At 47.0% G+C, this 13,610-nt stretch overlaps 1 protein-coding gene across 2 annotated transcripts in view; it reads left to right on the forward strand.

The window, feature by feature from the left end:
• myt1la (myelin transcription factor 1-like, a) overlaps positions 1 to 13,610 on the forward strand; it is a 54,855-nt gene that overhangs the window by 7,577 nt on the left and 33,668 nt on the right. For both annotated transcript variants that reach the window (XM_064924904.1, XM_064924903.1), the window contains exons 2-5: positions 5,356 to 5,480; positions 5,747 to 5,804; positions 6,384 to 6,417; positions 8,289 to 8,351. In XM_064924904.1, coding sequence (XP_064780976.1) covers positions 5,750 to 5,804; positions 6,384 to 6,417; positions 8,289 to 8,351 — 152 coding nt within the window. In that variant the 5' untranslated portion in view covers positions 5,356 to 5,480; positions 5,747 to 5,749. The remainder of the gene's footprint in view (positions 1 to 5,355; positions 5,481 to 5,746; positions 5,805 to 6,383; positions 6,418 to 8,288; positions 8,352 to 13,610) is intronic.

A 13,610-nucleotide genomic window follows, 5' to 3' on the forward strand; every position in this document is an offset into this window, starting at 1 on the left:
AGCCTCCTGTTCTTGTCTGAATGTGAAGATTTTGAACCTCAGTCCTGGTGCATGATAATTAAGAGATGGGGCATCTCTGCAGGACACAGTAGATAGTGCCCTTCTCTAAGTGTGTGTTTGCGTACGTGTGTGCGTGTGTGCGTGCATGAGCGTGACTCTGGAGTGACCAAGAGGTAGGATTTCACACCTAAAACTGGTTTAAGCCCTTCCTCTGTCCCCATCCACAATGGTAGATGCAGTTTTGCGGCAGTTTTTTTCTTCGGACTAAAACACATTATTAACTAGCTCCCGTGCTTTTAAAATAACGGATTGATTCTGTTCTCTGAACCAGTTCCAACCCCTGTGCCCAAAGGCCTCTACCGAAATCCCGGGGACCTGGACAAACTTCTGATACGGCAATGGATCTGGAGTGACCTGGGGGTGATTGAAGTGATACATTCCACAGTCTCACCCTGTCTGGGCTGATTCCTATTGGCCGATGACACCCTGATTAGTGTACATTCGGTGCAAACGGTGGTACTCTGTAGCTCAGTTGGTAAAGCCTGGCGCTGGCAACGGGTTCGATTCAGCCCAGTGGCTTCCGCCTGGCCAACAGCTATTTCCCAGCAAACACCCTCCCTCCCTCCCTCCCACACACACACACACACGCACACGCACACGCACACGCACACGCACACGCACACGCGCACGCGCACGCGCACGCGCACACACACACACACACACACACACACACACACACACACACACACACGTACACACACACACGCACAGTGAATCATGAAGCCTTATCCACTGGACAGTTGTCGAGGATCATTAGGAGGCATTCAAATGCATCTCTCCATGGCTAGCCGGAGACACACACACCCAGACACCCACCCTGCTCTCACACACAGTACACATACTCGTACAGAGGCAATTAGAGTACTCTCCTTCCTCTTTATGATTGAAGGGAGGAACCGACCAAAGTCTGGAGGAGCCCATAGGGGACAATACCTGTCCCCACCCTGTTCCCCTCTGGAGACTACCCCTGTGGAATATTAATGGCCATTCAATGAAACCTCTGTCTTTTATGCTGACTGCGAGAACATGTGTGTTGAGCATCACAAAAGGTGCTGTATGCAAGCCGAGAAGAGATGACTCGGTACAGTACATGAGTGACTGAGTATCGTGAGACGATTGTCTCATGACATTAGATAGTCCAGGGCTCCAGGTAGACTTTCTGAAGTGGTGACACCGAAGGACCGCCCAAGGAGAGAGAGAGAGAGAGAGAGAGAGAGAGAGAGAGAGAGAGAGAGAGAGAGAGAGAGAGAGAGAGAGAGAGAGACTCCTTCCATTGACACCACAACAAACGGGCAGATTTTTTTACATTACAAAAATGTTGGGTAGTGTTTTAGACAGGATGCTCAACACGCCTTCGGGCAATGCCATTTCCATAGCCAAATCATTAGTTCGTTAAGTACCCTGGCGGAATATGGTAATAACCTGAGCTTGACGGCTAAGACTTGAAGCTACAATATCAAACCCCAATGAGTCACACAAGAAGATTCCTGCAATCTACAGTACCACACGACTTGGGGCGGCATAGTCATACAGTATAGCATCTGGAGGGAAGCAATCAAACACCCACACACCCAGCCCCCAGGACTGACAGGCAGGAAGGAAGGGAGAGGGGAGGAAGGGACGGGAAGCTCATCCCAAACTCATGCAGCTATGGTGGCACTTAGATGAATGGATTCTGACATCACCGCTGTCTGGGACAGGTCATTGATCAGCTGGAGTGGACTCTGGCGAAAGAGAGAGAGAGAGAGAGAGAGAGAGAGAGAGAGAGAGAGAGAGGAGGGGGAGAGAGAGAGGGAGAGAGAGAGAGAGATGGAGAGAGGGAGAGAGAGAGAGAGAGAGAGAGGGGGAGAGAGAGATGGAGAGAGAGAGAGAGAGAGAGAGAGAGAGAGATGGAGAGAGGGAGGGAGAGAGAGATGGAGAGAGAGAGAGTGAATGGGAGGAGACGGAACAACAAGCAAAAGAAAATGAAGAGCACAAGAGATACTGGTAGAGGGAAAGAGGAGAGAGAGTTGAGTGGAGAAGAAAAGACAGAGGAAAGGGATAGAAGGATGGAGAGAATCCAGGAGAGATATGCTCTCTGCAATGGAAGTTGTTCAAGGAAGAGTTCTGTTATATTTGCTTGAAAAATACTGAGAAACACCCAGAGAATCTCCTCTCTTTATTGAAATGTGAAAGCCTATCTGGTTCAGTATAAACAGATCTATGCGAGTGTTACTTCTGTCTGCCAGCTTTTGGGAACTATTTTCAGATGGCAAACATGGCCTCTCTCAAACTGTAGCCTGCATTTTCTTCAAAGCAAACAGCACTGTGCAATACCTAGAGCCCAGAATGCGTGCGTGTGTGTGTGTGTATGTGAGCACGCGTGCGCATCTTTGTGTCTGTATGTGTGTTAACGCTTGCGAGCGTGTGTGTGCTCATGTTCTTAAATGCACACGTGTGTGTATGTGCATGTGTGTCCGTGTGTGTGTGAGCTTCTGCTCATGTTGTGTATGCAAGTTCTAGTCCGGGACAAGAGTTGTGTACGTCCCACTCATTGAGGTATAAAAGAACTACAGACTGCGTCCAAGATGTCCCACCATTGTTTCCAAGGTGATCAACTCCCGTTTCGCCTACGCGACTCATGGGCCGCCTACACGCAGCTTCACATGCACACTAGCACCAATCGAGCACAGAGAGCAGCACGTGCAGGGACAACGTCACCACGTCATCTAAAAAAAAAAACCACGTCAGACACTGAATGAATATAAAATGTTATCATCTCCGGCTGTGAAGTGATGAAACCCCCCAAAAAATCGTCCCCGGTTGCAATTATTTGAACATTTCAATGGGTGTTTTGCGCACAAAGCCGACGACTAAAGGGTCTTATTAGGAATTATGGGGCTTTCTATTGGAGGTTTTTTTCTTTTTCTGGGCCGGACGTTAGTTAAACTCCAGCATCGGAGCAACGCTGTAGGTTTAGTCAAAAGCCTGCTTCCAGACCGGAAACCCCCAGGTCCCCCATAGGTCCCACTTATGCAGGGAGCACTGCATCATGTGATATGAGTGAGACAGAGGGCCGGGATGGAATATTAAACAGAGCTTCCTCTCCTCTCTCAGCCTATACTACCAGAGTTGATTCCTATAGGACAGCTGGAGCCGGTGTGCTTTCATTCTCCAAAGTGAGGTTGAGTTGAGAGCTCGGAGCTACGGATGTCTCAATGGTAAATTGATAGAAAGCATTCAATTCTGAACAGGGACGAGCTGAAGGGAATTGGTGCCGTTCTGTGTCGGAGGTGCGGCAGTCAGTGTTCCGTACACACAGGCAGTGTATCACGCTCACACTCTTGTGCTGTTGGCCTGCACACAGACGTAGAGACACACGTGTGTGCGTGAACATACACACAAACACGCACACACGTTCACAGTCCACATCCTAACAGGATTTCAGGTTGAGTGTGAGATCTTCATGCAAGTTTGCAGACAGTTGAGCAGCGGTGAGAGAGCTGAACACTCGATAGGGGAGAGAGTGCGAGAGAGAGAGAGAGAGAGAGAGAGAGAGAGAGAGAGAGAGAGAGAGAGAGAGAGAGAGAGAGAGAGGGCGGCGAGAGAGAGAGAGAGAGAGAGAGAGAGAGAGAGAGAGAGAGAGAGAGAGAGAGAGAGAGAGAGAGAGAGAGAGAGTCGAGAGAGAGAGAGAGAGAGAGAGAGAGAGAGAGAGAGAGAGAGAGAGAGAGAGAGAGAGAGAGAGAGAGAGAGAGAGAGAGAGAGAGAGAGAGAGAGAGAGAGAGAGAGAGAGAGAGAGAGAGAGAGAGAGAGAGAGAGAGAGAGAGAGAGAGAGAGAGCGAGAGAGAGAGAGAGAGAGAGAGAGAGAGAGAGTGCGAGAGAGAGAGAGAGAGAGAGAGAGAGAGAGTGCGAGAGAGAGAGAGAGAGAGAGAGAGAGAGAGAGAGAGCGAGAGAGAGAGAGAGAGAGAGAGAGAGAGAGAGAGAGAGAGAGAGAGAGAGAGAGAGAGAGAGAGCGAGAGAGAGAGAGAGAGAGAGAGAGAGAGAGAGAGAGAGAGAGAGAGAGAGAGAGAGAGAGAGAGAGAGAGAGAGAGAGAGAGAGAGAGAGTGAGAGAGAGAGAGAGAGAGAGAGAGAGAGAGAGAGAGAGAGAGCGAGAGAGAGAGAGAGAGAGAGAGAGAGAGAGAGAGAGAGCGAGAGAGAGAGAGAGAGAGAGAGAGAGAGAGAGAGAGAGAGAGAGAGAGAGAGAGAGAGAGTGCGAGAGAGAGAGAGAGAGAGAGAGAGAGAGAGAGCGAGAGAGAGAGAGAGAGAGAGAGAGAGAGAGAGAGCGAGAGAGAGAGAGAGAGAGAGAGAGAGAGAGAGAGTGCAGAGAGAGAGAGAGAGAGAGAGAGAGCGAGAGAGAGAGAGAGAGAGAGAGAGAGAGAGAGAGAGAGAGAGAGAGAGAGAGAGAGTGCGAGAGAGAGAGAGAGAGAGAGAGAGAGAGAGTGCGAGAGAGAGAGAGAGAGAGAGAGAGAGAGAGAGAGAGAGAGTGCGAGAGAGAGAGAGAGAGAGAGAGAGAGTGCGAGAGAGAGAGAGAGAGAGAGAGAGAGAGAGAGAGAGAGAGAGAGAGAGAGAGAGAGTGCGAGAGAGAGAGAGAGAGAGAGAGAGAGAGAGAGAGTGCGAGAGAGAGAGAGAGAGAGAGAGAGAGCGAGAGAGAGAGAGAGAGAGAGAGAGAGAGAGAGAGAGACTCCATTTGCTGCTGTGTTTCTCCGTTCAGCCATTCAGCATCAAGCTTACAGGCAAGTCCACACTGTGGTGAAAAGTAATACCAGCCAAGGATATTGGTGGACATTCAGACTTTCTCAGCTCGGTAACAAACAGAGAGAAAGAAGTAAAGACAAACCGCTAGAAACTATAATAACTCTCTGGTTGCTTGGTGGCTGCAATAAGTTGTTTATCTTTGTTGTGGAACATATTTGCCTCCTGCTGTGCATCAGGGGACTTAGTCAAAGCAATGGAATGGAACCAAAGAGGTTAGAATGAGGATGCTGCCGTCCGTAAGTCTTGTTCACAGATGGGAAGCAGCCAGGTTGGTTTGGTACCGTAACAGTGGCTACTTCGCTGCTTCACTAACTCTCGGATCATCACGGTCTTGGCATAAGGATACAATGACTTGTAGAACTCTGCTTCGTCACCAAAGCTCCACGAGTGATGACAGCCAACCAAGACAACAGAGCGACGCCAACTGCTGATCTTGACCCTCTTTCTGCTTACCACCGCTAACGCGATCGTTTTCATGCCATGACGTGTGTGATATTCTTGTTCTTTTATTGCCTTTGCAGATCATGACTCTGGAGGGGGAGTTTTGAAGTGCCGCTGTTGTGAAAGCCCAACCAGTTGCACTCTGAGGAGGCGGAGGCGTGCTTTTGAACCAAGGTGTTGCCCCACCCAACCCAGCTGATACCAGGTAACACGGCGGATGTACTGTAGATGCTCGACTCGGTTGTATTTGCTCCTTGTCGTTGGGAGATACTCAGCAGATTGATTTTTGTAGGTCATTCTCAACTGCGCAGAGAAACTCTATGCAGCTCTATGAAATAACTCAAAAGAAGTTCCTTACCATGAAGTACCGTCTGTATTACGGTGTATGTGTTGCTGTATACAGCCCGTGGCCTTATCACCAGAGAAACAGGATCAAAACTAATGGCCCGCTTCCCATCCCTTTCTCTAAAGCAGATGGAGGTGGACGCAGTTGAGAAGCACCACCGGACGCGTTCCAAAGGGGTCCGAGGTACGCTACGATAACAGTACAGTGTGTCTGTCACTCTAAACGGCCTGGAGCGCTAGCTATTGTCCACACCACCCCCAACTCCCCCACTCTGCCCCCTCCCTCTCTGTCAGCCACCTGGGCTCATATTTGGGGACATCAAGTGGGGTCATGAAGTCAGAGTGACTGTATATCCGGTTTGTATGTCTGGGTGGCAGGGTAGCCTAGTGGTTAGAGTGTTGGACTAGTAACCGAGATTTTGCAAGTTCAAATCCCCGAGCTGACAAGGTACAAATCTGTCGGTCTGCCCCTGAACAGACAGTTGACCCACTGATCCGAGGCTGTCATTGAAAATAAGAATTTGTTCTTAACTGACTTGCCTAGTTAAATAAAGGTAAAATATATATATCTATATACTCAGTGTAAAATGAATCTGATATGCTGTTGACTGTACTGAAAGGGCTCAATTCAAATTAGGAGAAATGCATGATGGATCCTGTAGTCTTTGTTTGTCCTAATTAGCCATTTTTTATTGTTATGTTTGTTGTCTATAGGCTAGACAGTACATCTAACTGTATCTGATTTGTCAATCTCTCTCTCTAGTTCCCGTGGAGACGGCAGCACAGGAGTTATTCAGGTTGGTGCATCTTTCATCCCTGTGTGCTTTACTTAGCCTGAGTGCCAGCCTGTTTCTGCCCTCCTGCCAATTCCTCATTCAATTGTCATGCCATGTGTTTGGCTCGACAATGACAGCAATGGAATTGGCAAGAGCACAAACTGATCTGGGACCAGGCTTTACTGACACTCTGAGTGGTCAACGGTTACATATCCTAATATGGACACCATATTCACATCATAGCTGTCAGGATTTGGCCAGGGTTGTTCCGGTTGTTGGTCACTAGATGCCCCCATTGTGCTTTTTGTCCTTATGTTTTTCCCTTGATCCCCATTATTATTTGCACCTGTGCCTCGTTTCCCTGATTGTATTTAAACCCTTAGTTTCCCTCAGTTCTGTGCTCTGTGTTTGTATGTTAGCACCCTGCCCTAGTGTTCTGTGTGCTCTTGGCGATTCCGAGTGACGCTCTTGTGGTATTTTGTTTTTGTTTATTTTTTGTGAGTTTCTTTTGAGGCCTTTTTGTGCTTTACCTACCACCTTTTGGATTTGCCATTTTTTGTATTTAAGGATTTTTTCTTTATTAAATACATCGTCTTAAGTACTGCTGTGCCCGCCTCATCTTCTGGGTTCTGCTGACTATTCGTGGCTCAGTTGGTTAAGTGACTGTTTCTCACTCCGGAGACACAGGTTCGAAACCGGGTCCTGACAATAGCCACATTGACTTGAGGCCCAGCACTGCTGACGATGTATTTACAGTCTTGCTCTAATCATTTCCTCGGCTGTCAAATTTGGACAAGTATCAAGTGTTCAGTTAATAATTACTTCTATGCCGTCACTGAACAGATTCTAAATGATTGATTATTTGCCTCGAAATGCTCATTGCCACTGTAGAATAAACCACTGTTATATTGGGGAAAACAAGCATTATAACACACTGTAATCGTAATAGTGTTTTCTGTCTGGCCAGTGGCCTGAACAGTCTATATCGCTAAATAGCCTTCTCCCTCTTGATGGCATTCCTCAGTGGAGACCCCCTAATCCCTAATCTCTCCCCGCCGGTTCCCTGGCTGAAGGGAGAGAGCGCACACACACACACACACACACACAGATACACAAGCATATACACTCACAAGCATGCGCACACATCCACAGACAAATGCATGAACACACATCCACAGCTTTCCCTCAAAATAGGTTTTTCATCAGACGATCGATCCATGTTCAGGACCAGGGCTGCAGACGTCAATAATGCCAAATTTAGCGTTCGATGAACACTCCTGCCGTTCACAGACTCATTTATGAGTCTGCTCACCTTGGGGGGAGAGAGAGCTGCTGCTCCGTTCTACCTAGCACAGTCGGCGCTCTTCTCGCGGCGGTTGATGCGTGACGGTCATCCGCCACTGCGGCGTCCGTATTCGGAGGTCGTCAGCTGTCAGGCAAACTCGTAATATGGACAGTGTACACCTCAGATGTAATGTAATCCACCTGATGGGATGGTGGTGAGAGTGGGCCGTGGCTGAACGGGCCAAATGGAAACTTCTAGTTCCTATGGGTGTTCCAAAGGACGGTCAACACACTGTTCCTTCAGAGGGGCACTTTAACTTTGGCAGCCACAGCTGTCCTAAAGAAGCCCAAGGCGGACGGGCTGCTATGAAATATGCAGTGAAGTGAGTCACCGCCTGGCCTGAAGGCTGCTGGCTGTGTGTTTCTCACTACATGAATAATACAGACCTGCTCTGGTCCATTGCTCTGGGTTGTGTGTTATGTCATGCGCACACATGTTGAGTCCTATCTGTGTGTGAGGGAATGGGTGCTGTGTCCGTACGGGGGGGGTTGTACATGCCTGCCACCCAGTGTGTTGACTCCTATGTCTCTTCCTTCTGTGTCTGTAGCTGCCCTACTCCAGGATGTGATGGAAGTGGACATGTCAGTGGCAAATACGCCAGACACCGCAGGTAAAAAATCCTTCTTCACTCCCCAAATCAGCCGCACTTTTCCTCCCCCACTCACTCACTCACTCAGCCCCCATTGAGCTATCACGGACCAATCAAGCTCTTCAGTTCCAGGTCATTGTTCCTGCACCTAAAACAAACCTGCAATTGCAATCACTGGCTGTGAAAAGTTGATTGCAAAATGTGTCAGTATATCTGAGGTCTGTGTTGGATTGAGGAGGATTGATTATGGTTGCGCAACACCAACTCTTTCTTTGATTTGCTGTGGTGATTCAGCCTCAGCCAGTCCGGCCAGCCAGAGACTTACAGAAAGTGTACATTCAGACAATGCAATATATAGAGAGAGACTATAGCCATCTTCCATAGTTGGATAGGTCGGGGGGGAAAAAACAAGGTCGTTTTGTACTTCAAGAGCTGTGGACCTTTGTGTTGTAATCTTGGATGTTATCAAGGCTTTGTTTACCAGTTTATAGTCTGTTATCTCTTCAAGCTCACCCGAATACTTCCACATTTCATGTCAATGATCAAATGACAAATTGATGTTAAATAATATAATATCTGCTATTTAGCCGCTGCTTTTATCAAAAGCAACTTACAGTCAGACGTGCAAACATTTTGAGTACAGATGGTCCAGGGAATCGAAACCAGTATGTATCCTGGTGTTGCAAGCACCATGCTTTACCAGCCGAGCTACAGAGGACGTGCGTGCGTGCGTGCGTGCGTGCGTGCGTGCGTGCGTGCGTTGTTGTTAAGGCTGGGGGGGGGGGGTGTTCGATCCTGGGGCGGCCCTGTTTAAAAAAAGAACAGCTGATTGGTTCGTTTTGGCAGTTGGTTGTTCAGAGTTCCAGCGCTGATGATAGGTTTACAGTAGCCTACAACTGTACAGTGACTTTACACTGATAGAAAACCCGACTAATGTGGTTATGCTGTATCTTCAGTTTCAAATAAGATGATTACGAGCACAAGAGAAGCAAAGATATTGTTTTTGTCGTTACTACAACTGTGCTACTGGCCTGAACTCTGCTGTCATATTCCATCTCTCCTGTCCCCCCCCCTTTCCCCCCATGCCTGTTAGGAAGGTAACCAAAGTCACCCAGATGTAGTGACATACAGTGCCTGAAAGTATTCAGACCCCTTGACTTTTCCCACATCTTGTTACATTACAGCCTTATTCTAAAATTGATTAAATAGCTCCCCCCCCCCCACTCATCAATCTACACACAATACCCCATAATGACAAATGTAAAAAAAAAAAAAATCAAAATTGTAAAATTAATTTAAATGTTACATATTACCTTTACAAATACAGGCCTTCCTGTACATGTGGAGTTCATCCCTTTCTTCTCTGCAGATCTTCTCAAGCTCTGTCAGGTTGGGGCGGCAGGTAGCCTAGTGGTTAGAGCGTTGGACTCGTAACCGGAAGGTGGCAAGAACGAATCCCCGAGCTGACAAGGTACAAATCTGTTGTTCTACCCCTGAACAAGGCAGTTAACCCACTGTTCTGAGGCCATCATTGAAAATAAGAATTTGTTCTTAACCGACTTGCCTAGTTAAATAAAGGTTCAATAAAAAAGGTTGGATGGGGAGCGTTGCTACAACTATTTTCAGGTCTCTCCAGAGATGTTCGATTGGGTTCAAGTCCAGGCTCTGGCTGGACTCAAGGACATTCAGAGACTTGTACTGAAGCTCGGACTTTGCTCCTTTCAACTGTCCTTCAATCCTGACTAGTCTCCCAGTCCCTGCCACTGACAAACATCCCCACAGCATGATACTGCCACCTCCATGCTTCATCGTAGGGATGGTGCCAGGTGTCTTCAGACGTGATCTTGGCATTCAGGCCAAAGAGTTCAATCAGAGAATCTTGTTTCTCATGGTCTGTGAGTCTTTAGGTGGCTTTTGGCAAACTCCAAGTGGGCTGTCATGTGCCTTTTACTGAGGAGTGGCTTCCGTCTGGCCCCTCTACCACAAAGGCTTGTTTGATAGAGTGCTCCAGAGATGGTTGTACTTCAGGAAGGCTCTCCCATCTCCACAGAGGAACTCTAGAGCTCTAGGAAGAGTGTTGGTGGTTCCAAACTTCATTAATTTAAGAATGATGGAGGCCACTGTGTTCTTGGGGACCTTCAATGCTGCAGACATTTTTTGGTACCCTTCCCCAGATCTGTGCCTCGACACAATCCTGTTACGGAGCACTACGAACAATTCCTTCGACCTCTTGGCTTGGTTTTTGCTCTGACATGCACTGTCAGCTGTCGGACCTTATATAGACAGGCGTGTGCTATTTCAAATCTTGTCCAATCAGTTGAATTTACCACAGGTGGACTCCAATCAAGTTGTGGAAACATCTCAAGGATAATCAATGGAAACAGGATGCACCTGAGCTCCATTTCGAGTCTCATAGCAAAGGGTCGAATACTTATGTAAATAATGTATTTCTGTTTTTTATTTTTAATACATTTGCAAACATTTCTAAAAACCCGTTTTCGCTTTGTCATTATGGGGTATTGTGTGTAGATCGCCAATTTAAAAATAAATCTATTTCAGAATAAGGCATGTAACAAAATGTGGAAACAGTCAATGGGTCTGAATACTTTCCGAAGGCACTGTAATGTGATTCATTTGAAACCTGGCAGCCTATAGTGTGAAAGCTGTGGAGGAAGAGGTAAAGCCGTGGAGGGGGACGGCTGTGTCTGGGTGTAGTAATGAGAATCACTGTCGCCCACACCACCCACACATGCGCATGCATGCTTGCACTCACTCACGTTCCCGCACACACTGGGAAGACGATGCTAGCTATTTAAGAGTCTGGCGCCATTAGAGCAACCTCAAACAGGGTCTACTGTTTGTCTGCTACAGCCCTGCTCTGTGAAGTAATACATGAGACAGAAAGAGAGAGAGAGGGGTTGGATGATGGATGAATGAAGGGAGGGAAGGAGAGAGACAGAGAGGAGGGTGGAATAAGGAAGGATAGAGATTGAGATTGAGAGAGAGAGAGAGAGAGAGAGAGAGAGAGAGAGAGAGAGAGAGAGAGAGAGAGAGAGAGAGAGAGAGAGAGAGAGAGAGAGAGAGAGGGAGAGAGAGAGAGAGAGAGAGAGAGAGAGAGAGAGAGAGAGGACAACAAAAACAGTGGGAGAGAAATAGAGAAGTAGGCCGGCTAAGGCATCACACATGCCTACATTTCCACTGATCATATCAGATGTGTGCAGTTGAGGTTCTAAAGTACTATCTCCTATGTGACAGTGTGTGGCTCAGATGTCAGACAAGCCATTGGTATGCTGGGTAACTACCCTGGTCTCAGAGGGTTTGGATCCAGTTCTGCATCACAGGACTGAGTGTCATTTCTGGTTCACTGCAGCAAGTCACTGCACTGACTAGTCACATGTGTTCTGATTCGATTCCCAAAATGGGGAAGCAGGGAGGATGGTGTGGAACCAACCAACGGGACATGAAGGGAAGAGATGGCTTCTGCCTGTTAAATATTAAGGATTAATATTAAGGATTAATCCTTCACCTGGTTGGCTCTTCTCCCTACAGCACACAATAGGACAGGTTCTAGAGAGAGAGAGAGAGAGAGAGAGAGAGAGAGAGAGAGAGAGAGAGAGAGAGAGAGAAAAGCGAGAGAGAAAGCGAGAGAGAAAGCGACAGGGAGAGAAAGATTGAGCGAGAGAGAGAGAGAGAGCAACAAAGACAGTGAGAGAGAAATAGAGAAATGGGGTGGTTGAAACGCCTACATTTCCACTGATAACATCAGATCTGCAGTAGTTGATGTGTCACATTTATATTAATTATAAAGAAAAAAGTGTGAAAATGTATACTATTGTAAATCACTCTGAATAAGAGTTTCTGCTAAATGACTCAAATGTAAAAATGTAACAAACAAATCTGTGCATGCATGAATCTAGAACTAATCACAGGCTACACATCTCATCGAGGTGTAAATTAAAGCCCGTTTTTGTGCTATATGTTGACATCGGCACATACAATATTCTCTCTGTTAAATATTTCTGATTTGGCGTGTTATCGTTTTATTACATGTCTTTTCCAATACCCATGAATTCTGAGAACATAAAGTCTTATTATTTGGTCTAAAAGTGAAATACTTCCTTCGTAAATCCACTGGTTGGTCGTGAGCTGATCGGGGTCTATGGTGAGCAGCTTTTGTGCGGGTGGGACTGCCATGTCTAGAGCTGGCGCTCAGTAATTGCCTAGGCTTTATGCAGATGAGGTTGAGTGCAATCTCTCACTCCCTCTCCCTCCCTCCATCCCTCACCCTCTCTCACACACTGACTCTCTCTCTCGCTCGCTCTCTCTCTCACTCACAACCCACCTCACTCCCACTCTCTCTATGTCTGTCTCTCTGTCTCTATTTCTCTCCCACTCTCTCTCTATCTGTTTTAATTTTTTTTGCCAGGCCATCATTGTAAATAAGAATTTGTTCTCAATTGACTCGCCTGGATAAATATCTCTCTCTCCCTTTTTCTATCTCGCTCTCCACCTCCCTCCCTCTCCCCCGGTTGATGCATGACTCATATGGACTGAGCCTGCGCGTGGTATAATTCTGGTCCTGACAGGTAGCACTCACTAAAACGCTGGGAAGGGAGCCAAGAGCTGGTAGCAGGCAGGCGAGGCGAGGTGAGGCGAGGCGAGGCGAGGTGAGGCGAGGCGAGGTGAGGCGGGGGCATAGTGCTGCAGAGTGGCCTCTCAATGTAGAAAGTGAGGACAGCCTGCCCAGGCATTGAGACAGAGTCACTCCACACAACTAGCATTTGCGTTGCCTTTTGTGAGAGCTACTTGCAACAGGCTTTTATTCCATCCAAGCTGTTGTCTTTTCTCACTTGGAGATGGTGCCTGGGTGTACGTTGGGTTGTGTTCCTCCGATTAAAATAAACGGTGTGTAATTGCATTTTTTGTTGTTTTTATTTTTTAAATTAATACCGTGGAAACATGCGTCCGATCCTGAAACCAATCATGTTTAATTCTGAGTGATGATAACATCTTTTCATATATTAGGGAATATAACGATATATGGTCTATACTTGGCATCTAGGTTTCTTACTTATAAGTTGCACATATTAGGATATGGGGAGGGGAATGCCATAGTATTACGATAGACATTACTGTAGTATTTACTGTATTGTTTTTTTGGACTGTAGTATACTGTAGTATTTACTGTAGTATTCTTCAGTATACTGAAACATTCTCTAGTAAGTGGATGGGCCTTGAAGAATCATATTCTTGTTTAGCTAACCAACAGATAGGCCTTGG

This window comes from Oncorhynchus masou, chromosome 19 (assembly GCF_036934945.1).
Source record: "Oncorhynchus masou masou isolate Uvic2021 chromosome 19, UVic_Omas_1.1, whole genome shotgun sequence".
NCBI classification, from domain to species: domain Eukaryota; kingdom Metazoa; phylum Chordata; class Actinopteri; order Salmoniformes; family Salmonidae; genus Oncorhynchus; species Oncorhynchus masou.